The 20,389-nt window shown below is 58.7% G+C and overlaps 1 protein-coding gene across 8 annotated transcripts in view; it reads left to right on the top strand.

Annotated features, from left to right (window-relative positions):
- ARHGAP39 (Rho GTPase activating protein 39) overlaps window positions 1–19,620 on the top strand; it is an 81,731-nt gene extending 62,111 nt beyond the window's left edge. For 5 of the 8 annotated variants that reach the window (XM_060116225.1, XM_060116221.1, XM_060116222.1 and 2 more), the window contains 7 exons: window positions 4,843–6,199; window positions 8,023–8,584; window positions 14,219–14,311; window positions 17,318–17,391; window positions 17,767–17,966; window positions 18,666–19,320; window positions 19,400–19,620. In XM_060116225.1, coding sequence (XP_059972208.1) covers window positions 4,843–6,199; window positions 8,023–8,584; window positions 14,219–14,311; window positions 17,318–17,391; window positions 17,767–17,966; window positions 18,666–19,320; window positions 19,400–19,594 — 3,136 coding nt within the window. In that variant the 3' untranslated portion in view covers window positions 19,595–19,620. Of the gene's footprint in view, window positions 1–4,842; window positions 6,200–8,022; window positions 8,585–14,218; window positions 14,312–17,317; window positions 17,392–17,766; window positions 17,967–18,665 lie in introns of all 8 variants that reach the window. The other 3 variants (XM_060116227.1, XM_060116226.1, XM_060116229.1) reach the window with 3 other exon arrangements.
- Window positions 19,621–20,389: the final 769 nt, after the last annotated feature.

Raw genomic sequence — 20,389 nt, 5'->3', positions numbered from 1 at the left:
AATATGTGAAAAATCTGTGTGAGAAAAACTATAAAATTCTGATGAAAGATATCGAGGAAGAACTAAATAAATGGAGTAAGATGTCACTTCTTCCCAACTTGATCTATGTATTCAGTGCAATCTCAGTCAGCATCCCATCAGGTTATTCTGTGGATATTGACAAAGTGATAATAAAATTTCTATGGAAAACACACCATTGTAAAGCAATTATACTCCAATAAAGATGTTAAAAAAAAATTTCTATGGAGAGGCAAAAGATCCAGAACAGCCAACACAATATTCAAGGAGAACAAAGTTGGAGGAATAGTACTACCCGAGTTCAAGACTTACTATAAAGCTACCATTATAAAGACAGTGTGGTATTGGTAAAAGAATAGACAGATAAATAGAATAAACTGGAGAAACAACCAATAGACCCCCCATAAATACAGTCAAGTAATCTTTGACAAAGGGGCAAAGGCAATGCAACGTAGCAAAGATGGTCTCTTCAACAGATGGTGCTGGAACAACTGAACGTTCACAGGCAAGAAAATGAATCTGGACACATTCCTTACACCCTTCATGGAAATTAACTCAAAATGGATCACAGACCTAAATGTAAAACACAAAACTAACTCCTAGAAGGTAACGGAGGAGAAAACCCAGATGACCTTGGGTTTGGCAGTGACTTTTTAGGTACAACATCCAAGGCATGATTCATGAAAGAAACAATTGATAAGCCGGACTTCATTAAAATTAAAAATTTCTGCTCTGCGAAAGACAGTGTCAAGCGAATGAGCAGACAAGCCATAGACTGGGAGAAAATGTTTGCAAAAGACACAAATGATAAAGGACTGTTATCTGAAATATACAAAGAACTCTTAAAACCCAGCAGTAAGAAAAGAACCTGATTTTAAAATGGGCCAAAGGGACTTCCCTGGTGGCACAGTGGTTAAGAATCCACCTGCCAGTGCAGGGGACATGGGTTCAAGCCCTGGTCCAGGAAGATCCCACATGCCTCAGAACAACTAAGCCCGTGTGCCACAACTACTGAGCCTGTGTTCTAGAGCCCGCGAGCCACAACTACTGAGCCCGGATGCCTAGAGCCCGTGCTCCGCAACAAGAGAAGCCACCACAATGAGCAGCCTGCGCACTGCAGTGAAGAGAGTAGCCCCTGCCTGCTGCAACTAGAGAAAGCTCGCATGCAGCAGTGAAGACCCAATGCAGCCATAAATAAATAAATAGATAAAATAAAACGGGCCATTGCAGCCATAAATGAATGAATGAATGAATGAATGAATAAATAAATAAAATGGGCCAATGCAGCCATAAATAAATAAATAAATAAATACATTTATCAAAATAAAATAGGCCAAACACCTGAACAGACACCTCACCAGAGAACATATACCGATGGCACATACGCATATGAAAGCTGCTCCATATCATCTGTCATCAGGGAACTGCAAAGTAAAACAACAGCGAGATACCACTCCACACCTATTCCAGACACTTAGGACGCCAGACGCAGGTGAGGGTGTGGAGCAGCAGGATCTCACATCCGTTGCTGGTGGGAAGGCAGGACGGAGCAGCCACTGTGGAAGACAGGCAGTTTCTCATAAAACGGAATATACTCCAATGATTCGGCAGTTGTGCTCCTTGGTATTTACCGGAAGGAGCTGAAATGTTATGTTCACATCAAATCCTGTCCACAGATGTTTACAGCAGCTTTATCCACAGTTGCCAAAAGTTGGAGGCAGCCAAGATGTCCTTCAGTAGGTGAACAGAGAAATAAACTGTGGTCCATCCAGACAAGGGGTTACTCAGCACTAAAAAGAAGTGAGCTATCAGCCATGGAAAGACATGGAGGAACCTTAAATGCACATCAACTAAAGCCAACCTGAAAAGGCTGCACATTGCGTGATTCTGACTCTGACATTCTGGAATCGTAGTGTGTAGCCTTTTCAGATTGGCTTATTTAGAGGCCAAAGATTTGCTCAATGATTTGGCTTCAGATTTGGCTTCTATGGAGACAATAAAAAGATCAGTGGTTGCCAGGGATGGGGCGGGAGTTGGGGGGAGAGATGAACAGACAGGGCACAGGGGGTTTTAGGGTGATGAAAATGCTCTGTATGATACTATAATGGTGGATACAAGTCATTATCCATTTGTCCAAACCCATAGAATGTACAACACCAAGAGTGAACCCTAAGGTAAACTAAGTGGTCGATTATAACGTGTCAGTGTTGGTCCATCAGTTACAACAAATATACCATCGATGGCGAGATGTTGATAACTGGGGAAGCTGTGCATGAGTTGGGGCAGGGGATACATGGGAAATCTCTGTACTTTCTGCTCAGTTTTGCTGTGAACCAGTGCTCTTAAAAAAAAAAGAATTAGATATTCTAGAACTGAAAAATATAGTAATAAAAACTAAGAATTCGGGCCTCCCTGGTGGCGCGGTGGTTGGGAGTCCGCCTGCCGATGCAGGGGACACGGGTTCGTGCCCCGATCCCGGAGGATTCCACATGCCGCGGAGCGGCTGGGCCCGCGAGCCGTGGCCGCGGAGCCTGTGTGTCCGGAGCCTGTGCTCCGCAGCGGGAGAGGCCACAGCAGTGAGAGGCCCGCGTACAGCAAAAAAAAAAAAAAAAAAAAAAAACTAAGAATTCAATAGATGGGTGTAAGAACAGTTTAAACACAGCTGAATAGAAAATTAGTAAATTAGGGGCGTCCCTGGTGGTGCAGTGGTTGAGAATCCGCCTGCCAATGAGGGGGACACGGGTTCGAGCCCTGGTCCGGGAAGATCCCACATGCCACGGAGCAACGAAGCCCATGCGCCACAACTACTGAGCCTGCCGCTCTAGAGCCCATGAGCCACAACTACTGAGCCCACATGCCACAACAACTGAAGCCCACGCGCCTAGAGCCTGTGCTCCACAACAAGAGAAGCCATAGCAATGAGAAGCCCGCGCACAGCAACGAAGAGTAACCCCCTCTCGAGGGAATTAGAGAAAGTCTGCGTGCAGCAACAAAGACCCAACGCAGCCAAAAATAAATAAATAAATAAAACTTATTTTAAAATGTTTTAAAAAAAATGAAAATTAGTAAATTAGAAGGTAGATCAGAAGAACACATCTGTGTGGAGAGGCCAGGGGATGGAAAATACAGAATACACCCTGAAACCATATGGAACACAGTGAAGAGGACTGCAGTTGATTCCCAGGAAAGGAGAGAGAGGAAAGGGGATAAAAGTAATATTGAAAAGATATGGTCAAGAGTTTCCAAAAATCATAAAAGAGGTCAGGCCACAGATTGAAAAAGTGCTGTGAATCCCAAACACTGAAGCACATGTTCCAAATACTAAATGTAAAAAGAGACTTCCCCGGTGGCACAGCGGTTAAGAATCTTCCTGCCAATGCAGGGGACATGGGTTCGAGCCCTGGTCCGGGAAGATCCCACATGCCACGGAGCAGCTAAGCCCGTGCACCACAACTACTGAGCCTGTGCTCTAGAGCCCATGAGCCACAGCTACTGAGCCCACGAGCCACAACTACCAAGCCCGCGTGCCTAGAGCCCGTGCTCTGCAACAAGAGAAGCCACCACAACGAGAAGCCCGCACACCACAACGAAGAGTAGCCCCGGCTCGCCGCAACTAGAGAAAGCCCACGCACAGCAACGAAGACCCAATGCGGCCAACAAATAAATAAATAGATAGATAAATAAATAAATAAATAATTTAAAAATGTAAAAGGAAAATCTTTAAAGCAACCAGGAGTCTCTTGGGGTGGGGGAGCAGGTGGCAGAGGTGAGCCCCACTCATCTCTCTGGGACTTGGTCCAGCCCGTCGTGGCTGGTACAGCTGTGGGACGTGGTGCAGACCTTCAGCGGGCGGATGTGGCGTGTGGTCAAGTCTGTGTATCCCCAGGGGCAGTGTCACTCATGTCACCGGCAAGTGAGGCTCAGAAGAGGCTGAGCGTCTTGGGTGGCCCCCCGCGCTCGGTGGCAGGGCCGTGATTTGGGCCCACAGCTCCCCAGCTCTCCCTTAGCCTGATGCAGGCTTTCCCAGGAACTGGGGGACAGTTTTATCATCTCTGTCCAGGTGCAGAGTGCCGACTGTGTGGGGGTGCAGTCAGAGGAGGGCAGTTAGCCTTTTTGGAGTTCACAGGAGCCTCTGTGGTTGAAATCCAGGGCCTGAGATGCTGGTGCACAAGGGATGTGTTGGCCACCCCTGCTAGGAACACGGGCAGGTGCTGAGCCCGGGAGTGAGGCCTGCAGGGCAGTACTCATAGATTCCAAAGCCAGAGAAGGCTCTGGGGGGTCCCCCTCCTGGCTCTTCCTTACAGAAATGGTTCTGTGCCTGGTTCTAGCATGGGACCAGAGCAGAGACACTCAACAGAGGCCCTGGCAGGGAGTGTTGCCGTGGGCAGCAGCTGGGGTCTGGGGGAAGCTCCCGGATCAGGAGAGCCCCCAGAGGGGAAGGCTGCAGGGAAATGTGTGAGGGGAGTTCCCAGGACAGCAGGGCAGCTTACTCCAGGCTGCACTGACCAGAGGTCAGGGCCTCAGCAATGAAGAGTGCACAGCTCGCTACTGGGAGCCCCAGTAGGCACCAGGCCCCCACAGCCTGCAGCCCCCGGGGGGCGGGTGTGGAGAGGACAGTGAGAAGTGACCAGGCCGTCTGGGTCCCGACCTCAGACACGCACAAGGTCAGCAGGTGGGTAACGGGTCCAGGCTGGCAAAGGGGTCAGATTTCCACCTCTCCTCGGTAAGCTGTTCCCCCGAGGACTTCCCCCAGGTAACCTGCCCCCCCCCAGGACCTCCCCAGGTAACCTATACTGCACCGCCCCCCCCCCCCGCCCCCACCAGGACCTCCTCGCTCCGCTGGAACTCGGGCACCAAGGAGCGCATGCTCATCAAAGTTGCCGACAGGGAGCCCAGCTTCCTCTCCCCCCAGGGCAACGGCTACCCGCTGGACAGCCAGCCCAGGGGTCGCTCCCGCAGACCCTCCGGGGGACAGCACTCGCCCAGCCTACAGACCTTCACCCCCGACGAGGACGGCCCTGTCTTCTTCTCAGAGCGGAGGCCGTCGCCCTTCCCGAAGAGGGCTGAGCTAGGGAGCTGCTCCCCACTGCTGGCCCAGCCCCGCAAGCCCGCCACCGACTCGCAGCCGTCCTCCCCGCGTTACGCCTACGAGCCCCCGCTCTACGAAGAGCCCCCCGTGGAGTACCAGGCCCCCATCTATGACGAGCCGCCCATGGATGTGCAGTTTGAGGCCGGCGGAGGCTATCAGGCCGGCTCGCCTCGGCGGTCTCCCAGCCGCAAGCCACCCAAGCAGGCCTCCGCGTCGCCCTACCAGCAGCTGGTGCTCACCAGGCAGAAGTGCCCCGAGCGCTACCTGAGCCTGGAGTACAGCCCAGCTGGCAAGGAGTATGTCCGCCAGCTGGTGTACGTGGAGCAGGCCGGCTCCAGCCCCAAGCTGCGCGCGGGCCCGAGGCACAAGTACTCGCCCCACCCCGGCGGCGGCTCCCTCTCCCTGCAGCCCAGCCCCTGCCTGCTGCGCGACCAGCGCCTGGGGGTCACGTCCGGGGACTACAGCAGCATGGAGGGGCCTGAGCTGCGGTCCGCCCAGCCGCCCATGCCACTGCCCCAGGCCCAGGACGATGCCATGTCCTGGTCCAGCCAGCAGGACACCATGTCCTCGACGGGCTGCTCCCCCAGCACCCGCAAGAGGAAGAGCAGGAACCCCTCTGCGTGCCACACCCCCAGCGCCCTGCCCACCGAGGGCCCCGGGGACCGCGACCCGCTCAGCCAGCAGCCCCTGACCGAGGAGCGGCCCCTGTGCGGCCCCGGCCTGGCGCCCACAAAGCGTGCGGAGGGCGAGGCGCGTGAGGGGGACGGGACCCGGGGCGAGGCCGAGCCCTTCCTGGCTCAGGCCCGGCTGGCCTGGGAGGCACAGCAGGCCCACTTGCACATGAAGCAGAGGGGCAGCTGGGACTCACAGCAGGACGGCTCGGGCTACGAGAGCGACGGGGCCGTGCCGCTGCCCATGCCTGGGCCTGTGGTGCGCGCCTTCAGCGAGGATGAGGCGCTGGCCCAGCAGGAGAGCAGGCGCTGGCCGAGGGGCGCCTTGGAGAGGCTCGCCTTCCCCCAGGCCCTGCTCGAGAAGAGCGTCTCTGTGCAGACCAGCCTGGCCTCCCCGGAGCCCTACCTCCACCCCTCTCAGGTAGGGGCAAGGCCGCGGGCGGGTCCCCGGGCAGGGGTGGTGTGGCTTCGCGGTTCCCAGCAGGCGTGAGGACAGACGGTAGGTGCCCCCCGGGTCCCTGCCAGCACGGGGGTCTCTCACCTCGGGTGCTGGCAAGGCCCAGCGGTGCTGCCGGGTCACCAGGGGGCTAGAGACCACGTCCTGATTCCAGGCCACAGAGGCCGCCACCGGCCCACTGAGCCCTGAGCCTCTGTTCTTCCCCCTGTGAATGGCTCTCAGGTGAGGAGCTGTGCAGGCAGAGCACCAGGCGCTGCTTGGGTGGCTCAGAACCTGGGGCCGGGACACATTCCGCAAGCCCCAGGGGCTCCCAGAACCCCACGCTGCAGCTGGAGCCAGAGCAGAAGCCCGGCCTGCGGTGTCTCCTCTGCTCAGTGCTGGGCGTGGACATCCATCAGGCCCTCGGGATCCATGTGCACCTTCCGTCCCGGTTGCGTGCAAGGAGCATGGTGCCCAGGGCTTGGTGTGGCCTAGTGTCCTGGTTCTCACCTCCTGGTCCCTGACCTTTCACACCAGTCTGCTGCCTGAAGCCAAGGCTGAGGGTCTGCCCTGGCCTCTGCTCAGAGCTGGCAGCGGCCACAGGGCCTCCCGGGGTCAGGATCCTCATGTCCACCCCCAGTCCTGGTGGGGAAAACATGCTCAAGAACTACGGCATCTTAGGTGGCCAGCATTCCCCGGGGCACTTAGTGTCCCTCCAGACTGGAGAGCTCAGAGCGGCATCTCTGTCTGTGGCTTGTCACACGGGAGGACATCAGGACAGATGGGAAGAGGCGGGGGGGCAGGTTGTAGTTGGAGTGTGAACAGCTGTGTCCTGGGGCACCCGGCTCCCAGCATGTGACCTGGACAGCAGGACGCGTGGGCTCCAAGGGCCTGACCGAGGTCCACTCCTGGCGCTGCCCAGGGAGGTGCCTTCCCTGCTTTCAAGACCAAGGGTTGGCGAGGCCAGCACGGGTTTGGGGACAAGAGCCCACCTCCCAGACAGAGGGGACAGGAGCCCCCAAAGAGTATTGGGTGAGGGGCTGTTATCTGAGTGCAGGTACGTGGAGGCTGTTGGTGGCGGGGGCGGGGGTGCAGTTTGGGGCCACACCCTCCCTTCCCAGCATCACGGGAGCGGAGGGCGGCAGCCCACGGCCCTCTCAGGCCTGGCTCTGCCCCTCTGCATGGCATCACTCTTCCTGATGCCTGCGAGTACGAACGCTGTCTTTGTTGGGGAAAAGGGTGCAGCCATTGTGGCCCAGAGACGTCTGTGTTTCTCTGTCAAATGTTGCCTCTGGGGGTTCCTGCTGCTTCGTGGGGCTGCCCCTCCCATCTGAACCAGCAGAAGCCAAACGGCCGCAGCGAGGCCAGTAGGAGGCAGTATCTTCCTGCATCCACGCGCGGCCCAGCTCCCGGCCTGGGGAGAGCCCTGCGAGTCCCGGGAAGGCAGCGCCCCCGGGCCCTCTCCCACCCGGGGCGAAGGCAGCCCAAGAAGCTGACGAGACACATGCGCGGCTCCCTCCTGCCCCCAGACCCGTGCTGGCCACCCCCAAACCTCGGTCTCCGGACCAGGGCAGGCACCTCCCGGAGGCCAAGCCCGCAGGGTAAAGGTCAGAGGGCTTCTCTGGGTCCCTGTTAGACCAGTACAAGGCGCAGAGCTGGAAGCCCAGGCCCGGCCTCACCCCACCCCACCCCGCCCCGGCCTCTCTCCTCCAGCAGCTTCAGGGCCCGCTTGGGTAGGGGGGCCACACCTCTCCCCTGGCTGGGTCACGGGGGGCCCCACCCCCTCACAGCCCCCCTGTCCTCCCCAGTCTGAGGACCTCGGCACCTGCGCCCAGTTCGAGAGCAGCCGGCAGACCCGGAGCGTGATGCCCAGTGCCAGCTGTGTGTTCCCCACCTTCACGCTTCGCAAGCCGTCCTCGGAGACCGACATCGAGAACTGGGCCTCCAAGCACTTCAACAAACACACACAGGGCCTCTTCCGGCGGAAGGTGTCCATTGCCAACATGCTGGCGTGGAGCAGCGAGTCCATCAAGAAGCCCATGATCGTGACCAGCGACCGCCACGTGAAGAAGGAGGCCTGTGAGGTCTTCAAGCTGATCCAGATGTACATGGGCGACCGGCGCGCCAAGGCTGACCCGCTGCACGTGGCCCTGGAGATCGCCACCAAGGGCTGGAGCGTGCAGGGCCTGCGGGACGAGCTCTACATCCAGCTCTGCCGGCAGACCACCGAGAACTTCCGCCTCGAGAGCCTGGCCCGCGGCTGGGAGCTCATGGCCATCTGCCTGGCCTTCTTCCCACCCACGCCCAAGTTCCACTCCTACCTGGAGGGCTACATCTACCGGCACATGGACCCCGTCAACGACACCAAAGGTAAGACCCAGACAGGACCCCTGGGCTCTGCCACCAGCTCAAGTACAGGCTGCAGCTAGAGCTTCCGTCTGTGCTGGGGGGCACCTGGCAGCAGCAGGTGCACAAACACAGCATCTCCCGGAGGGGCACATCCTTGGCCTCCACTGGGATGTGGGGTCCTCAGGCAGCCCCTTCTCGGCACTGAGGCCCTGAGAAGAGCCACGAGCAGTTGTGGCACAGGGTCCCTCCCTGGCCACGGGCTGACAGGTGGGGGTCTTCTTGTGGACCCATTGCACCCATGTCTCCGCCAGCCGGCATCCACTCCAGTCTGAGGCTACCGTCCTGGTCACCCTGCCTGACGAGGGCAGGGAGGCCAGTCAGCCTGTGTGCACTTGGCGCATTCGCCCTGGCCAGGCTCACGCTGTGCCTTGTGGCCATCGCAGGGGGGCTTCCAAGGGCGGTGAGGAACGTGGGCGCCCTGGCCCAGTGCTGGGTCTGAGGTGACCAGCAGGCTGTGGAGGTGCTGTGAGCGGAGCTGGCCTGAGCCGCCTCAGGCGTTCAGAGGTCAGGACCATCATGGACAGCAGCCTGCTGACGGCTGCCTGGGGCCGAGCGCAGAGACGCATCTGCCTGGGGTTCCTGAAGGCCGTGTGTCAGGTCTGTGTGGGCCCTGGCTTGGCCTTCCTTGGGGAGGACTCTGGCCCACGGTCCTGCCAGCCAGGCGGTGCTCGCCTTGGGCTGGGCAGAGTGAGCGTGGGGGTGGAGCCACGGGCAGCACCTACCAGTGCGGCGGGCCGTCTGCCACCCCGTGTTTGTGAGTGTCTGCCGTGCCAAAGGCTGCTCAGTGGGGGTGGCCATCCATGCTGGCCTAGCCAGGGCTTTGCCCCAGCCCAGGTGTTGGGGGCTGAGGCCTGTGCACAGAGTGACGAGGGCTGCAGGGCAGTGGGGGGCCTGGGGAAGGTGTGTGAAGCAGAGGCACCATCCAGCACACCAGCCGTTTAGGGGCAGATCTTGGAAGCCATGAAATGTTTGCTCAGGCATGCAGTTTTTGAAGCAGGGTCACCGAACACTGCAGACGGGTCTCCCCAGGTGGCTCCCTGGATGAAGCGGGCAGCCTGGATCTGCCTCTGTCTTCTCAGACCTTCCCAGGAGCAGGTGGGCCCCCAGTGGCTTCATGGTTCACCTCAGCCTCTTCCAAAAAGGTCTTGAAACGTCCCTGCCGTGAGCTGGAGGTTTGGAAGTGTGTGTCCGCTGCTCAGCACGCCCCCCTCGGGGGCCCCAGGAGTGCTTGCTGAGTGAAAGGTGAGTGGGCAGTGGACAGAGGCCAGAGGCTCCAGGCTGTGCCCTCCCTGGCTGGGGCGTCCGTGGAGAGCTGGACGTTGTTCAGCAGGAAGGACGTTGCGGTTTTGCGCGGAGGTTAGTGCCCTTTTCCCTAGTGTCTGTGCCATAGGAGCCAGACTGAGACAACCAAGCTTCAGCCTGGCAGCCGTGGTTTTGAGGCCCCAGTGGTCTCTGCTCACAGACCACGCTGGGTCTGTGTGGTCCCGCTAGCAGGGTTCTGTGTGTGTGGGATCTGGTCTCACATCCGTGGCACAAGGTTGCCCTCCAGCCAAAGCCCTGTCTCCAGCCCTGAGGCCCACTCCTGGGTGGGCGTCTTCTGCCAGGCCCTGCTCGTCCCTGAGCCCAGAGGAGAGCCCTCGATCTTCCTCCCACTGGCCCTTGTCAAGAACATGGGTGCTGGCTGCCAGTCAGGACCGCAGGCCCCATCAGCCCAGAAGGACCTAGCCTGTGCTTAGAAAAAGGAAATGCAGTCCGTCCTGGGAGCACCAGCGGGGGCAGAGCTGAGCTGTCTCCCATGTGTGGGGCCTCACCTTGAACCACACTGCCTGCCTTGGCCTCAGAAGCTTTTGATTCATCTGCCGGCATGTGTGTGACATCTGCTGTGTGGTCACCACTCCGAGGGAACAAGGTACCACACAGTGAACCCCAATTCACATGACCCCAGCCCCTGGCTTAGCCTCGGCTCGCACGTGGTCACACCTTTGTACCAGCCACACCCCCAGATGACTCCACAGCTTTTCTGCCCTGGACTTCCCTAAGCAATGCTATCAGCACAGGCATCGCAGGGATGCTCCACAACGAGCACACTGGAAGGCTGCAGACCCTGAGGGATACATGTGCCTTCGTAGCAAGACACTGCCTTCCAGGTGAAGATGGCAGGATGAACATGTGCATTTACTTGCATTCCACCTTGAACTCATGATAAAAGAACAGTGAAGGAATTTTTTAAAGGCAGAAAAAGAAACCTCACAAGGAAATGTAAAATGCTGCAGCCACTATGGAAAACAGAATGGCAGTTCCTCAAAAGATTAAAAATAGAATTATCATAGGACTCAGCAATTCTGCTTGTGGGTATATACCCAAAATAATTGAAAGCAGGAACATGAACAGCTATTTGTACACCCATGTTCATAGCAGCATATTCACAATAGCCAAGAGGTAGAAAGCAGCCCAGGTGTCCGTTGATGGATGAATAGATAAATAAAATGTCATCTGTACACATAATGGAATTATTCAGCCTAATAGGGAAGGAAATTCTGGCACAGGCTACAACATAGATGAATCCTGAAAACATGCTGAGTGAAATCAGACAGACCCAAAAAGACAAATACTGCATGAATCAGACAAATAACTGTATGAGGTCCCTAGAGTAGTCAAATTCATACAGAATGGTGGGTGCCATGGGTTACGGGGAGGGAGAAATGGAGAGTTGTTTGATTCGTACAGACTTCCCATTTTGGGAGATGAAGAAGTGCTGGAGATGGATGGTGGTGACGATTGCACAGTAATATGAATGTAATTAATACCCTGAACTGTACAATTAAAAATGGTTAAGATGGGGGCTTCCCTGGTGGCGCAGTGGTTGAGAATCTGCCTGCTAATGCAGGGGACACGGGTTCGAGCCCTGGTCTGGGAGGATCCCACATGCCACGGAGCAACTAGGCCCGTGAACCACAGCTACTGAGCGTGCGCATCTGGAGCCTGTGCTCCGCAACAAGAGAGGCCGCGATAGTGAGAGGCCCGCGCAACGCGATGAAGAGTGGCCCCCGCTTGCCACAACTAGAGAAAGCTCTCGCACAGAAACGAAGACCCAACACAGCCATAAATAAATAAATAAATAAATTACTAAAACTCCTACCCCCAACATCTAAAAAAAAAAAAAATGGTTAAGGTGGCAGATTTTATGTTACGTATAATTTATCACAATAAAAAATACTAAAACCCACCAGGACAAAGGGAATGGAAGAGGAAGAACAACTATGCTTTGGAAGCTGAAAAGCACATGGACAAGTGGCTGGAAACTGACTTGGCAGACCAAGGAATGTGGATCCCAAGCAGGTGGTGGGGAAGCTGACAAGTCGAAGCAAGTAGCAAACCCTAAAAAGCGCAGCAGGGCTTCCCTGGTGGCGCAGTGGTCGAGAGTCCGCCTGCCGATGCAGGGGACGCGGGTTCGTGCCCCGGTCCGGGAAGATCCCACATGCCGCGGAGCAGCTGGGCCCGTGAGCCATGGCCGCTGAGCCTGCGCTTCCGGAGCCTGTGCTCCGCAACGGGAGAGGCCACAAAAGTGAGAGGCCCGCGTACCGCAAAAAAAAAAAAAAAAGTAAGGAGAAGAAAGGAAATAATGATCAGAGTAGGATTCAATGAAAGAGAAAACAGAAAAAACAATGTGGAAACAAAAGGCTGATTACTTGAGAAGATCGACAAAGTTAATAAACCTCCAGCCAGGCTAACCAGGACACAAAGAAGACATAAATTACCAATATCAAGAATGAGAGATAATATCATTACAGATTCAACAGATGTTAAAAGGACAGTAAGGAAATATTATGAACAACATTATGCCAGTAAATATGACAATTCAGAGGAAATGGACAAATTCCTTGAAAGACACAAACTACCAAAGATCACTCAATAAAAAATAGATAACGAGAAAAATCATATATCTGTTAAAGAAATGGGTACTTTATGAAACTTTCCCACAAAGAAAATTCCAGACCCAAATGGCTTCACTAGTGAATTCTATCAAATATTTCATTGTTTGTATAGCAACTAACTCAGAAAATTGAAGTGGAGGGAATATTTCCCAATTCTCTCTATATCAAAATTAGAAAAGGACATTACCAAAAATTTGAAAAAGAAGCACAGGTAGTACTCTCATGAGCATAGGACAACAATGAACCGTATGGGCTTCTCTGGTGGCGCAGTGGTTGAGAGTCCGCCTGCCGACGCAGGGGACGCCGGTTCGTGCCCCGATCCCGGAAGATCCCACATGCCGCGGAGCGGCTGGGCCCGTGAGCCATGGCCGCTGAGCCTGCGCCTCCGGAGCCTGTGCTCCGCGACGGGAGAGGCCACAACAGTGAGAGGCCCGCGTACCGCAAAAAAAAAAAAAAAAAAAAAAAAACTTGGAAGAGAAGGGAGTCTCTTCAAACTAGTATACACATGTATCTTTCCTTGCCCTGTCAGCCTAGGGCCTAGAAGCAATGACACCCCAGTAGCATTGAGGACACCTGACCCGCAGCTCTTGGTTTCTACCATTTTCCATTAAAAGGAACCAGAGCTCTTTGGAGAAACAGCTGATTCTAAGGCTGGGGTAGGGAACGTACAAGATGCAGTGCCAGAAGGGAGGATGTGCCAGAGGGGAGATGATGGGGTGTGTCACAGGACACGGATCACAGGACACAGAGCTCCCCGGGGCCAAAGCTGGAGCACTTTGAGCAACAGAATAAAGTCATATTGGATTGTAACCTGACAATGTAAAATGCATATCCCTAAGCCCATACTGATATAGATGATTAGATAGATATAGGGTTAGAGTTAGGGGACTTCTTCTATGACGAAGAATTACAAATATGGGACTTCCCTGGTGGTCCAATGGTTAAGACTCCACACTTCCACTGCAAGGGGTGCGGGTTTGATCCCTGGTTGGGGAACTAAGATCCCCGAATGCTGCGCAATGCAGCCAAAATAAGAAAGAAAACAAAAAAGAATTACAAATAATTTATGTAGGTAAGAGGGTCCACCATGAGGGGAGCGTGAATCCCACCTCAGTGTTGGCTGTGTGCCTCGACTTCCTTCCAGAGCACGGGATGGGGGGATGGAGGGTCCACGTTGACAGCACTGAGTTATTTTGTGTGGGGTGTTGGGGGCGTGCCCAGATCAGCCAGAGAGGGGAGCCAGGCCCCTCCTCTCTCGCTCAGCACCCACTCAGCCCCTGGAGCGCAGCCATGTAGGAACCAGGTGGCTGGGCTGCGACCCTCTCAGGGGGCTCCCTACCCCTGCTTTTCTATCGGCCAGCGGGTCATGAGCTGACCACATCCTCTCCCCACTGCCCAGGGGCACGTTCCTGGCACCTCCCCAAGTCACACGACCCAGGTGTGCCCGCACACCCACCCCTGTGCCCAGGACTGAGCAAGACACCCGCCCCCGCCCAGCACTCACCTCCACCTCTGGTGGGACATCAGCCCGTCTCCCTCCAAGGAGTCCAGCAGGCTGGGGCAGTGCCCTCCCCGCTGCCCAGGGGCAGCCCCGAGTGGGACCGTGTGGGCACGGGTTCCTCTTTGTGTTCTGTGGCCTCACCCTTTGTTTGCTCCCCAGTGACACAGCACATGAAAGCGCTCCTGGAAAGGAACACTAAGAAGAAGTCCAAGTTGAGAAAGAAACCCAAGCCTTATGTTGAGGAGCCGGATGGTAGGGCCTCTCCCGCAGCCCCTGGCGCTGCGTCTGCACAGCTCTGCTCTCCGGCCTCGGCCGCCTGGCCGCCTCTCTCTAACCACTTCTGGGCTGGGGGGACAGTGGGGGGACACTAACCGTCAGGTCTCCTCCTGAGTGGGCTGGAAGCCCAGGTCATCGACAGGGCTCCTGGGAGAGGCTGCCCATGCCCTGCGCCTTCCTCCACGGTGCTCAGAACAAGTTCCAGCGTTGCATGCTGGGTTCTCAGTGGGGCGGGGCCTGCTGGAGGCGCCCCTGAGTGAGGGGGCAGCTGCTCCCCAGCCCTGACCTCCGGCCGGGCCACCCCTGGGGCCCCCAGCACAGCCCATCCCTTCTCTTCTCCTGGGCCCTGGCTCAGGAGCCCACCCCCACCCAAACTCCAGAGAAGCCCTGTTAGCCCCAGGCTGTGCTCTCCTGGCCAGGAGCCCCAGCTGTCCACACTTGCCCCATGCGTCTTCCTGTGAGACTCACCCTTGGCACCCTTCCTCTGGGAAGCTCTCTGGCTACATGCTACCCTCACCAGAAGAAGGGGGTCAGCCGCAGTCCAGGCTTGCCAGGCGCCCTTGGGCCCCTGTCCTTGGGGAAGGAGCTTTGAGCTCCTGCCTGAGCCTATCCACTGGAGTCCCGATGCAGCAGTGAGGGGGGGCTGGGGGCACAGAGTGCAGGCTCCTGTGGGCCGGAGGTGGTTAGAGCCCCGAGGGGGTCAGAGGAGGGGGCTAGTTCCCCCGGGACCCAGCAGAGTCTGTGCCAAGAGGTGGCAGGTCCTGGCCACACCCAGCGGCCTTCGAGGCTCTTGGCCTGGGCACCTGGCACAGCAGCAGAGGCTCTGGGAGGGCAGCTTTCTCAGTCGCTCTGGGGGCCGCTGTCTCTCCGCTGGTGGGAGCATATGCCCTGGCAAGGCCAGAACGGGGCAGTGGACTCAGAGTCCCCCACAGCACCAGGTGGGTTTCCCTGGGTTGGCCACGGGCACTCAGCAGACACCCCATAGTCTTGGCCCAGGAGGCTGTGCCCTGGCAGCAGAGGTGCCCCAGCCCTGAGACTCCAGGCACACGAGGCCTCAGTCCCTGGTCTGCCCACAAAAGCTCGGACTCCAGCAGCTGCAGCCCTCAACTGAGTGCTCACTCCATGCCAGACTGAGGTCAGCCCTTCATGGGCACCTGTCCCCATCCGACAGAGAGGAAATAAGGCCTGGAAAGGCTGCACCACAATCACCAGGTGAGAGGTGGTGGCCCAAGGATATTCAGATCACAGCCTGTTGGAGAGGCCGGTTTGGCCCCAGGAAGCCCTGTGACAGGAGGTCCGAGCGGGTCTGCCCACGGGCCCCAAGCCCAGGGACAGGAGGCTGTCACCCAAGGGAGGGGCAGGCATGCTCCCAGGATGGCGAGAGTGAGCAGGTACCGCCAAGCGCTCCCTGGCCCCCCGGTGCTCAGGGTGCAGCCCAGGTTCCGTTTGCTTGAGCACCGTCCACTCTCCCTGAACCAAGAGCTGAACCCACGTGGGCCAGTGGCGGAAGTTCCAGGTGCTGTGTCCCAAGCTGGCTGATTGGTAGCTGCAGCTAGGATTCTCTGTTCGGGTCTGTGGGTCCCCAGGGACCTGAAACAGATTCTTCACGGTTTAAACACCTCTAAGAAATGTTTGTTTTCATTTTGATTACTCTAAAACAGAACCCCCATACCAGTTATAATGACAGAAGTATTTTGTGATAACTAGAAATGAAAAGGTTTTCACAAATGAGACATGTTTGTGTTCTTCACACTGAGGCTCACGGAACCCTGTGTCCTCAGCTGCTTCCTTTAAAAAAGACTATTTGTATTTGAGACTGGGGTCCAGAGGCACCCCTCAGGCAGGGAGGCCCAGCAGAGGCAGAGCCTGACAGGAAACGGGCCTGTCCTGAGCCTGGAGGCACATGATCGACCCATCTGTCTGACCATGGTCTGGGGCAGCCCCGCCCAGATGGCTCCTGTCTTGCTGCTCCTTCCCTTGGCCTGGGCCAGGAAAGATGGCGCCACACATTTCAGACCCTCCCTGGGTGGGGTCTCCTCCCCACTCCCTCTCCCCCCTCCTCCCTTTGCCTCCAGCCCCCACCCCCACCCCCCACCCCAGCATACTGTATCTGGAAAGACCTGTGGCCTGAGGTCTTTGCCCTCGGATTGCTGGCCCCGCCACCCTCCATGACCACCAGCTAGAACTTCTGCTTTCAGGGGTGAGGTTTTAGAAAGCCCCCTCCCTTGAGAAAGAAGACCAGTCCTCCTGTCACCTTCAGCCCTCAGGCAGAGTCACCATGTGGTCCTTCCCCAGCATTGCCCTCCCAGCGAAACCCAGGCTCAGGGCACAGGGCATCCCCTCCACACTCAGGCCCTTCCCAAGTGAGCCAGGCCCTGGGCCTCCCTCTCCCTGACCCCCACCCAGGCAGCCTTTGACCAAGCAGGCATATGGTCCTGTGGGCTAAGGCCTCTCCCTGGGCTGCCCAGGGCCTCTGGCTGGAAGCCGGGCTGCCAGAGAGCCGGGCCTGCTGTCCAGCTCCCCGCAAGCTCCCTCCTCCAGTGCTGGCCCAAGGCGATGGGCGCAGAGTGCCTGCAGGCGTGCAGCACATGGAGATTACCCTTCTCAGGGGCCTCCCCAGGCCCTGCCTGCGACTACGCCGGGGGAATGGCCCTCATCCCCAGCCTGACCTTCCTGGCCAGGGGGAGGGTTGGGTAGGCTGGCAGAGGGCTTCCTTCTTCAACCTGGCTCCTCTGGAGGAGAGGGCAGTGCCCCCTCGCCTCTTCACATGAGTGTAGTTCTGAAGGGCGGCCCAGGAGTGTAAGGACCCACTGCCCGGGCGGGGCACGCAGCAGGCAGGAGGCTGGCCAGGCCTGGGCCCCAGGTTCTTGCAGGAGCCGCCTCTCCTCACCCCTCTTGCTGCCTCCTCCTCAGTCACTGGTTGGCCTGCAGCCCCTGCTCCCACCCATCCATGCCAAGCCAACTGGCACCATTCTTTTCCAGGGGTGGCAATTAGCACATACGCCAAGTACTGTTACCACAAGCTGCAGAAGGCAGCCCTGACTGGGGCCAAGAAGGTACGAACTTCTCCCAGAACAGCTGGGCAGAGGTGGGTGGGCAGCCTGTGCCGGTGACGCCCAGACAGAGTCCATCGGGAGGCGGGGCTGCAGGTTTGGGGAGGGGGCAGGTGGGGCGGTTAACGGCTCACAGTGCGGAGGTGCCACCTGGAGCTTCTGATGCTGTAGGTGGCCCAGCAGGAGGCCCCTCTGGTGACTCAGGGGCCAGGGAGTTGGGGGTCCCCGGCTCGGGCCTGGGCTTCCCAGGGACGAGCGGACAGAGGAGGAAAGAGGGCGGGTGAGCCAGGGGCAGCCCTTGCAGGGGTGTGGGGGGGGGCAGGGCTGGGAGCTGGGCGCCAGGCCACACTGGGACAGAGAGCTGGGCTGCCTTTGCAGGGGCTGAAGAAGCCCAACGTGGAGGAGATCCGGCATGCCAAGAACGCCGTGTTCAGCCCGTCCATGTTTGGCAGTGCGCTGCAGGAGGTGATGAGCATGCAGAAGGAGCGCTTCCCCGATCGGCAGCTGCCCTGGGTGCAGACGCGGCTGTCGGAGGAGGTGCTCGCGCTCAACGGCGACCAGACGGAAGGCATCTTCAGGTGCCCTGCAGCCTGCGCCCTGGGGGTGGGGGCTTGGGTGTCTACACCACGTGTCTTGGGCCGACGGGGGCCACTGGGCCCCGGGCCCCTGCCTCAGAGCAGCCAGAGAAGCCCCCGAGAGGCCAGCATGCAGGCAGGGAGGGCAACTTGGAGCAAAGAGAAGGGCCGGGCGCTCTGCGGCCAGGAGGGTGGGGAGGGCCCCATCTTCAGGAGGTGGGTCAGCAGGGCTGTCCCTCCTGAATGCCAGCACACCGGAACCCAGACAGGAGAGCTAGCCAGGGACAGTGGCCTTGCAGAAATGGCCAGCAGGGGCCCAGAGGGTACTTGGACACCAACCATGGGCAGGGCCTGGAAAGATGCAGCAACCCCCAGCAAACGGCCCTCAACCTGTGAGTGGAGATGGTGGCCCTGTCCCATGGAGGGTGGCACATGGCCAGTCACCTGCTGTCGTGACTCACCTACCCAGGACCCGGGACAGGTGGGGAAACAGGCTTCTGGGTTTGGGCCTCAGGGACCATTCTGAGGAAGGGATCTGCATGGAGGCAGTCAGCAGAGGGATGAGGGATGGGGGCCTGGGACAGGGGACCCCAGCCACACCTCCCTCTGGTAAGAAAGAGGCCATTTGGGCAGAGAGGGGTCAGGCAGCCGTGACCCTGAGCAAGCCCAGCTCCTCCCTGAGACCTGCCCTGTGCTTGGCAGGGTCCCTGGGGACATTGATGAGGTGAATGCCCTGAAGCTACAGGTGGACCAGTGGAAGGTGCCTACAGGCCTGGAGGACCCCCACGTCCCAGGTGAGCCCCCAGCCCCCTCAGCAGCAGGAGCAGCTCGGGCGGTTCAGCCCTCCCTGCTTTCCGTCGTGAAGGGACAGCCCTCTGGTCCATTTCCAGCACAGACGTCCCCCTGCCGTTGGACAGCCTCCGCGGCGCCTCCCTCCGCTTGCCCGCGCACGGTGGCTGCACAGCCTCTCTTGGTTCCCGGCGCTCGGGGTCAGTCCAGGCCCTCGGGACCAGGAGGAGCCCGCTGGCCTCCGGCCGCGCAGCCCACACGGCTGGGTGGACACCTGCCGTCTGGTCCTGGCCCCTCGCCCCCACTCCCGACACACACGGCCGCTTTCGCCCCTTGCTGCTGGTGGGGCGGGTCCCCGACTGCCCCGCCCAGCCGAACCCCCCGCGCTGCGTCCCCAGCGTCGCTGCTGAAGCTGTGGTACCGGGAGCTGGAGGAGCCCCTGATCCCTCACGAGTTCTACGAGCAGTGCATCGCGCACTACGAGAGCCCCGAGGCCGCCGTGGCCGTGGTGCACGCGCTGCCCCGCGTCAACCGCCTGGTGCTGTGCTACCTCATCCGTTTCCTCCAGGTAGGCGGTGCCGCCCCTCCGCGCCCCGCCCCTCCGCGCCCCGCCCCGGCCCACCCGCAGCTCCCCGCTCCCCGCGCAGGTGTTCGTGCAGCCCGCCAATGTGGCCATCACCAAGATGGACGTCAGCAACCTGGCCATGGTGATGGCGCCCAACTGCCTGCGCTGCCGCTCGGACGACCCGCGCGTCATCTTTGAGAACACGCGCAAGGAGATGTCCTTTCTGCGCGTGCTCATCCAGCACCTGGACACCACCTTCATGGAGGGCGTGCTATAGCGCGTGGGCACCGAGGGACCGAGGGTGGGGACAGAGCCTGCCCGGGCGCGCCCGGGCGGGGGGCACGCGGGGAGGGGGGAGGGGACGCCCGAGAAGCGGAGGTAGCATGCCGGCCCCGCCCATGCCCGCCCCAGCCCTGGAACCCGCATCTCCCGACCCGGGCCCTCGGCCTGAAGGCGCAGCCAAGGCAGAAGGGCTGCGGGAAGGGCGCCTCTGCCCCGCCCCAGGCCTCGTGGCCGTCTCGTTCGGCGCTGCCCCGCCCACCGCCAGCCGCGGTTCGGCCGCGAGAAAGTGCCTTCTGTTTCCTGGAGCCAAGTGACACTGCCCCTCCCGGCCGGCCCGAGAGCACAAGCCGCCCTTGCTGGGGCGAGCCGCCTTGCTGGGGCTGCTGCGCTCAGCTTGGCCCCGGCCCAGCCCGGCTGCCCATCTTGCTCTTCCTCTGCCCTCCCCCTGACCTGGGGGGGTCGCCTGATCTGCGACTTCCGCCCTCCCCAGTCCCTTCCCGCCCCCTCCCCCTGCCACTTGTGGCCTCCAGCGTGGTGACTGCACAGGAGTTTGGGGGCTCCAGGGCTCTGGGCTGTTCACCACCAGAGCAGAGCCTGGCTGGGGCAGGGCCCGATAGGCTCTCTCTGGGTAGAAAGGGGCCCCCGAGCCAAAGTCCTCTGGGGTGGGGGGCAAGGTTGGGCAGGCATTCTTGGGGCAGGGTTGGGGAGGGGCAAGAGTATTTTTTCTTCGTGTAACTATAAATTCAGAATCTATCCCGCATCCCAACACGCCTGTGTATAGAGATATAAA

Source organism: Mesoplodon densirostris, chromosome 13, assembly GCF_025265405.1.
Source record: "Mesoplodon densirostris isolate mMesDen1 chromosome 13, mMesDen1 primary haplotype, whole genome shotgun sequence".
NCBI lineage: Eukaryota > Metazoa > Chordata > Mammalia > Artiodactyla > Ziphiidae > Mesoplodon > Mesoplodon densirostris.
This window is presented reverse-complemented; position numbering and strand designations above follow the sequence as displayed.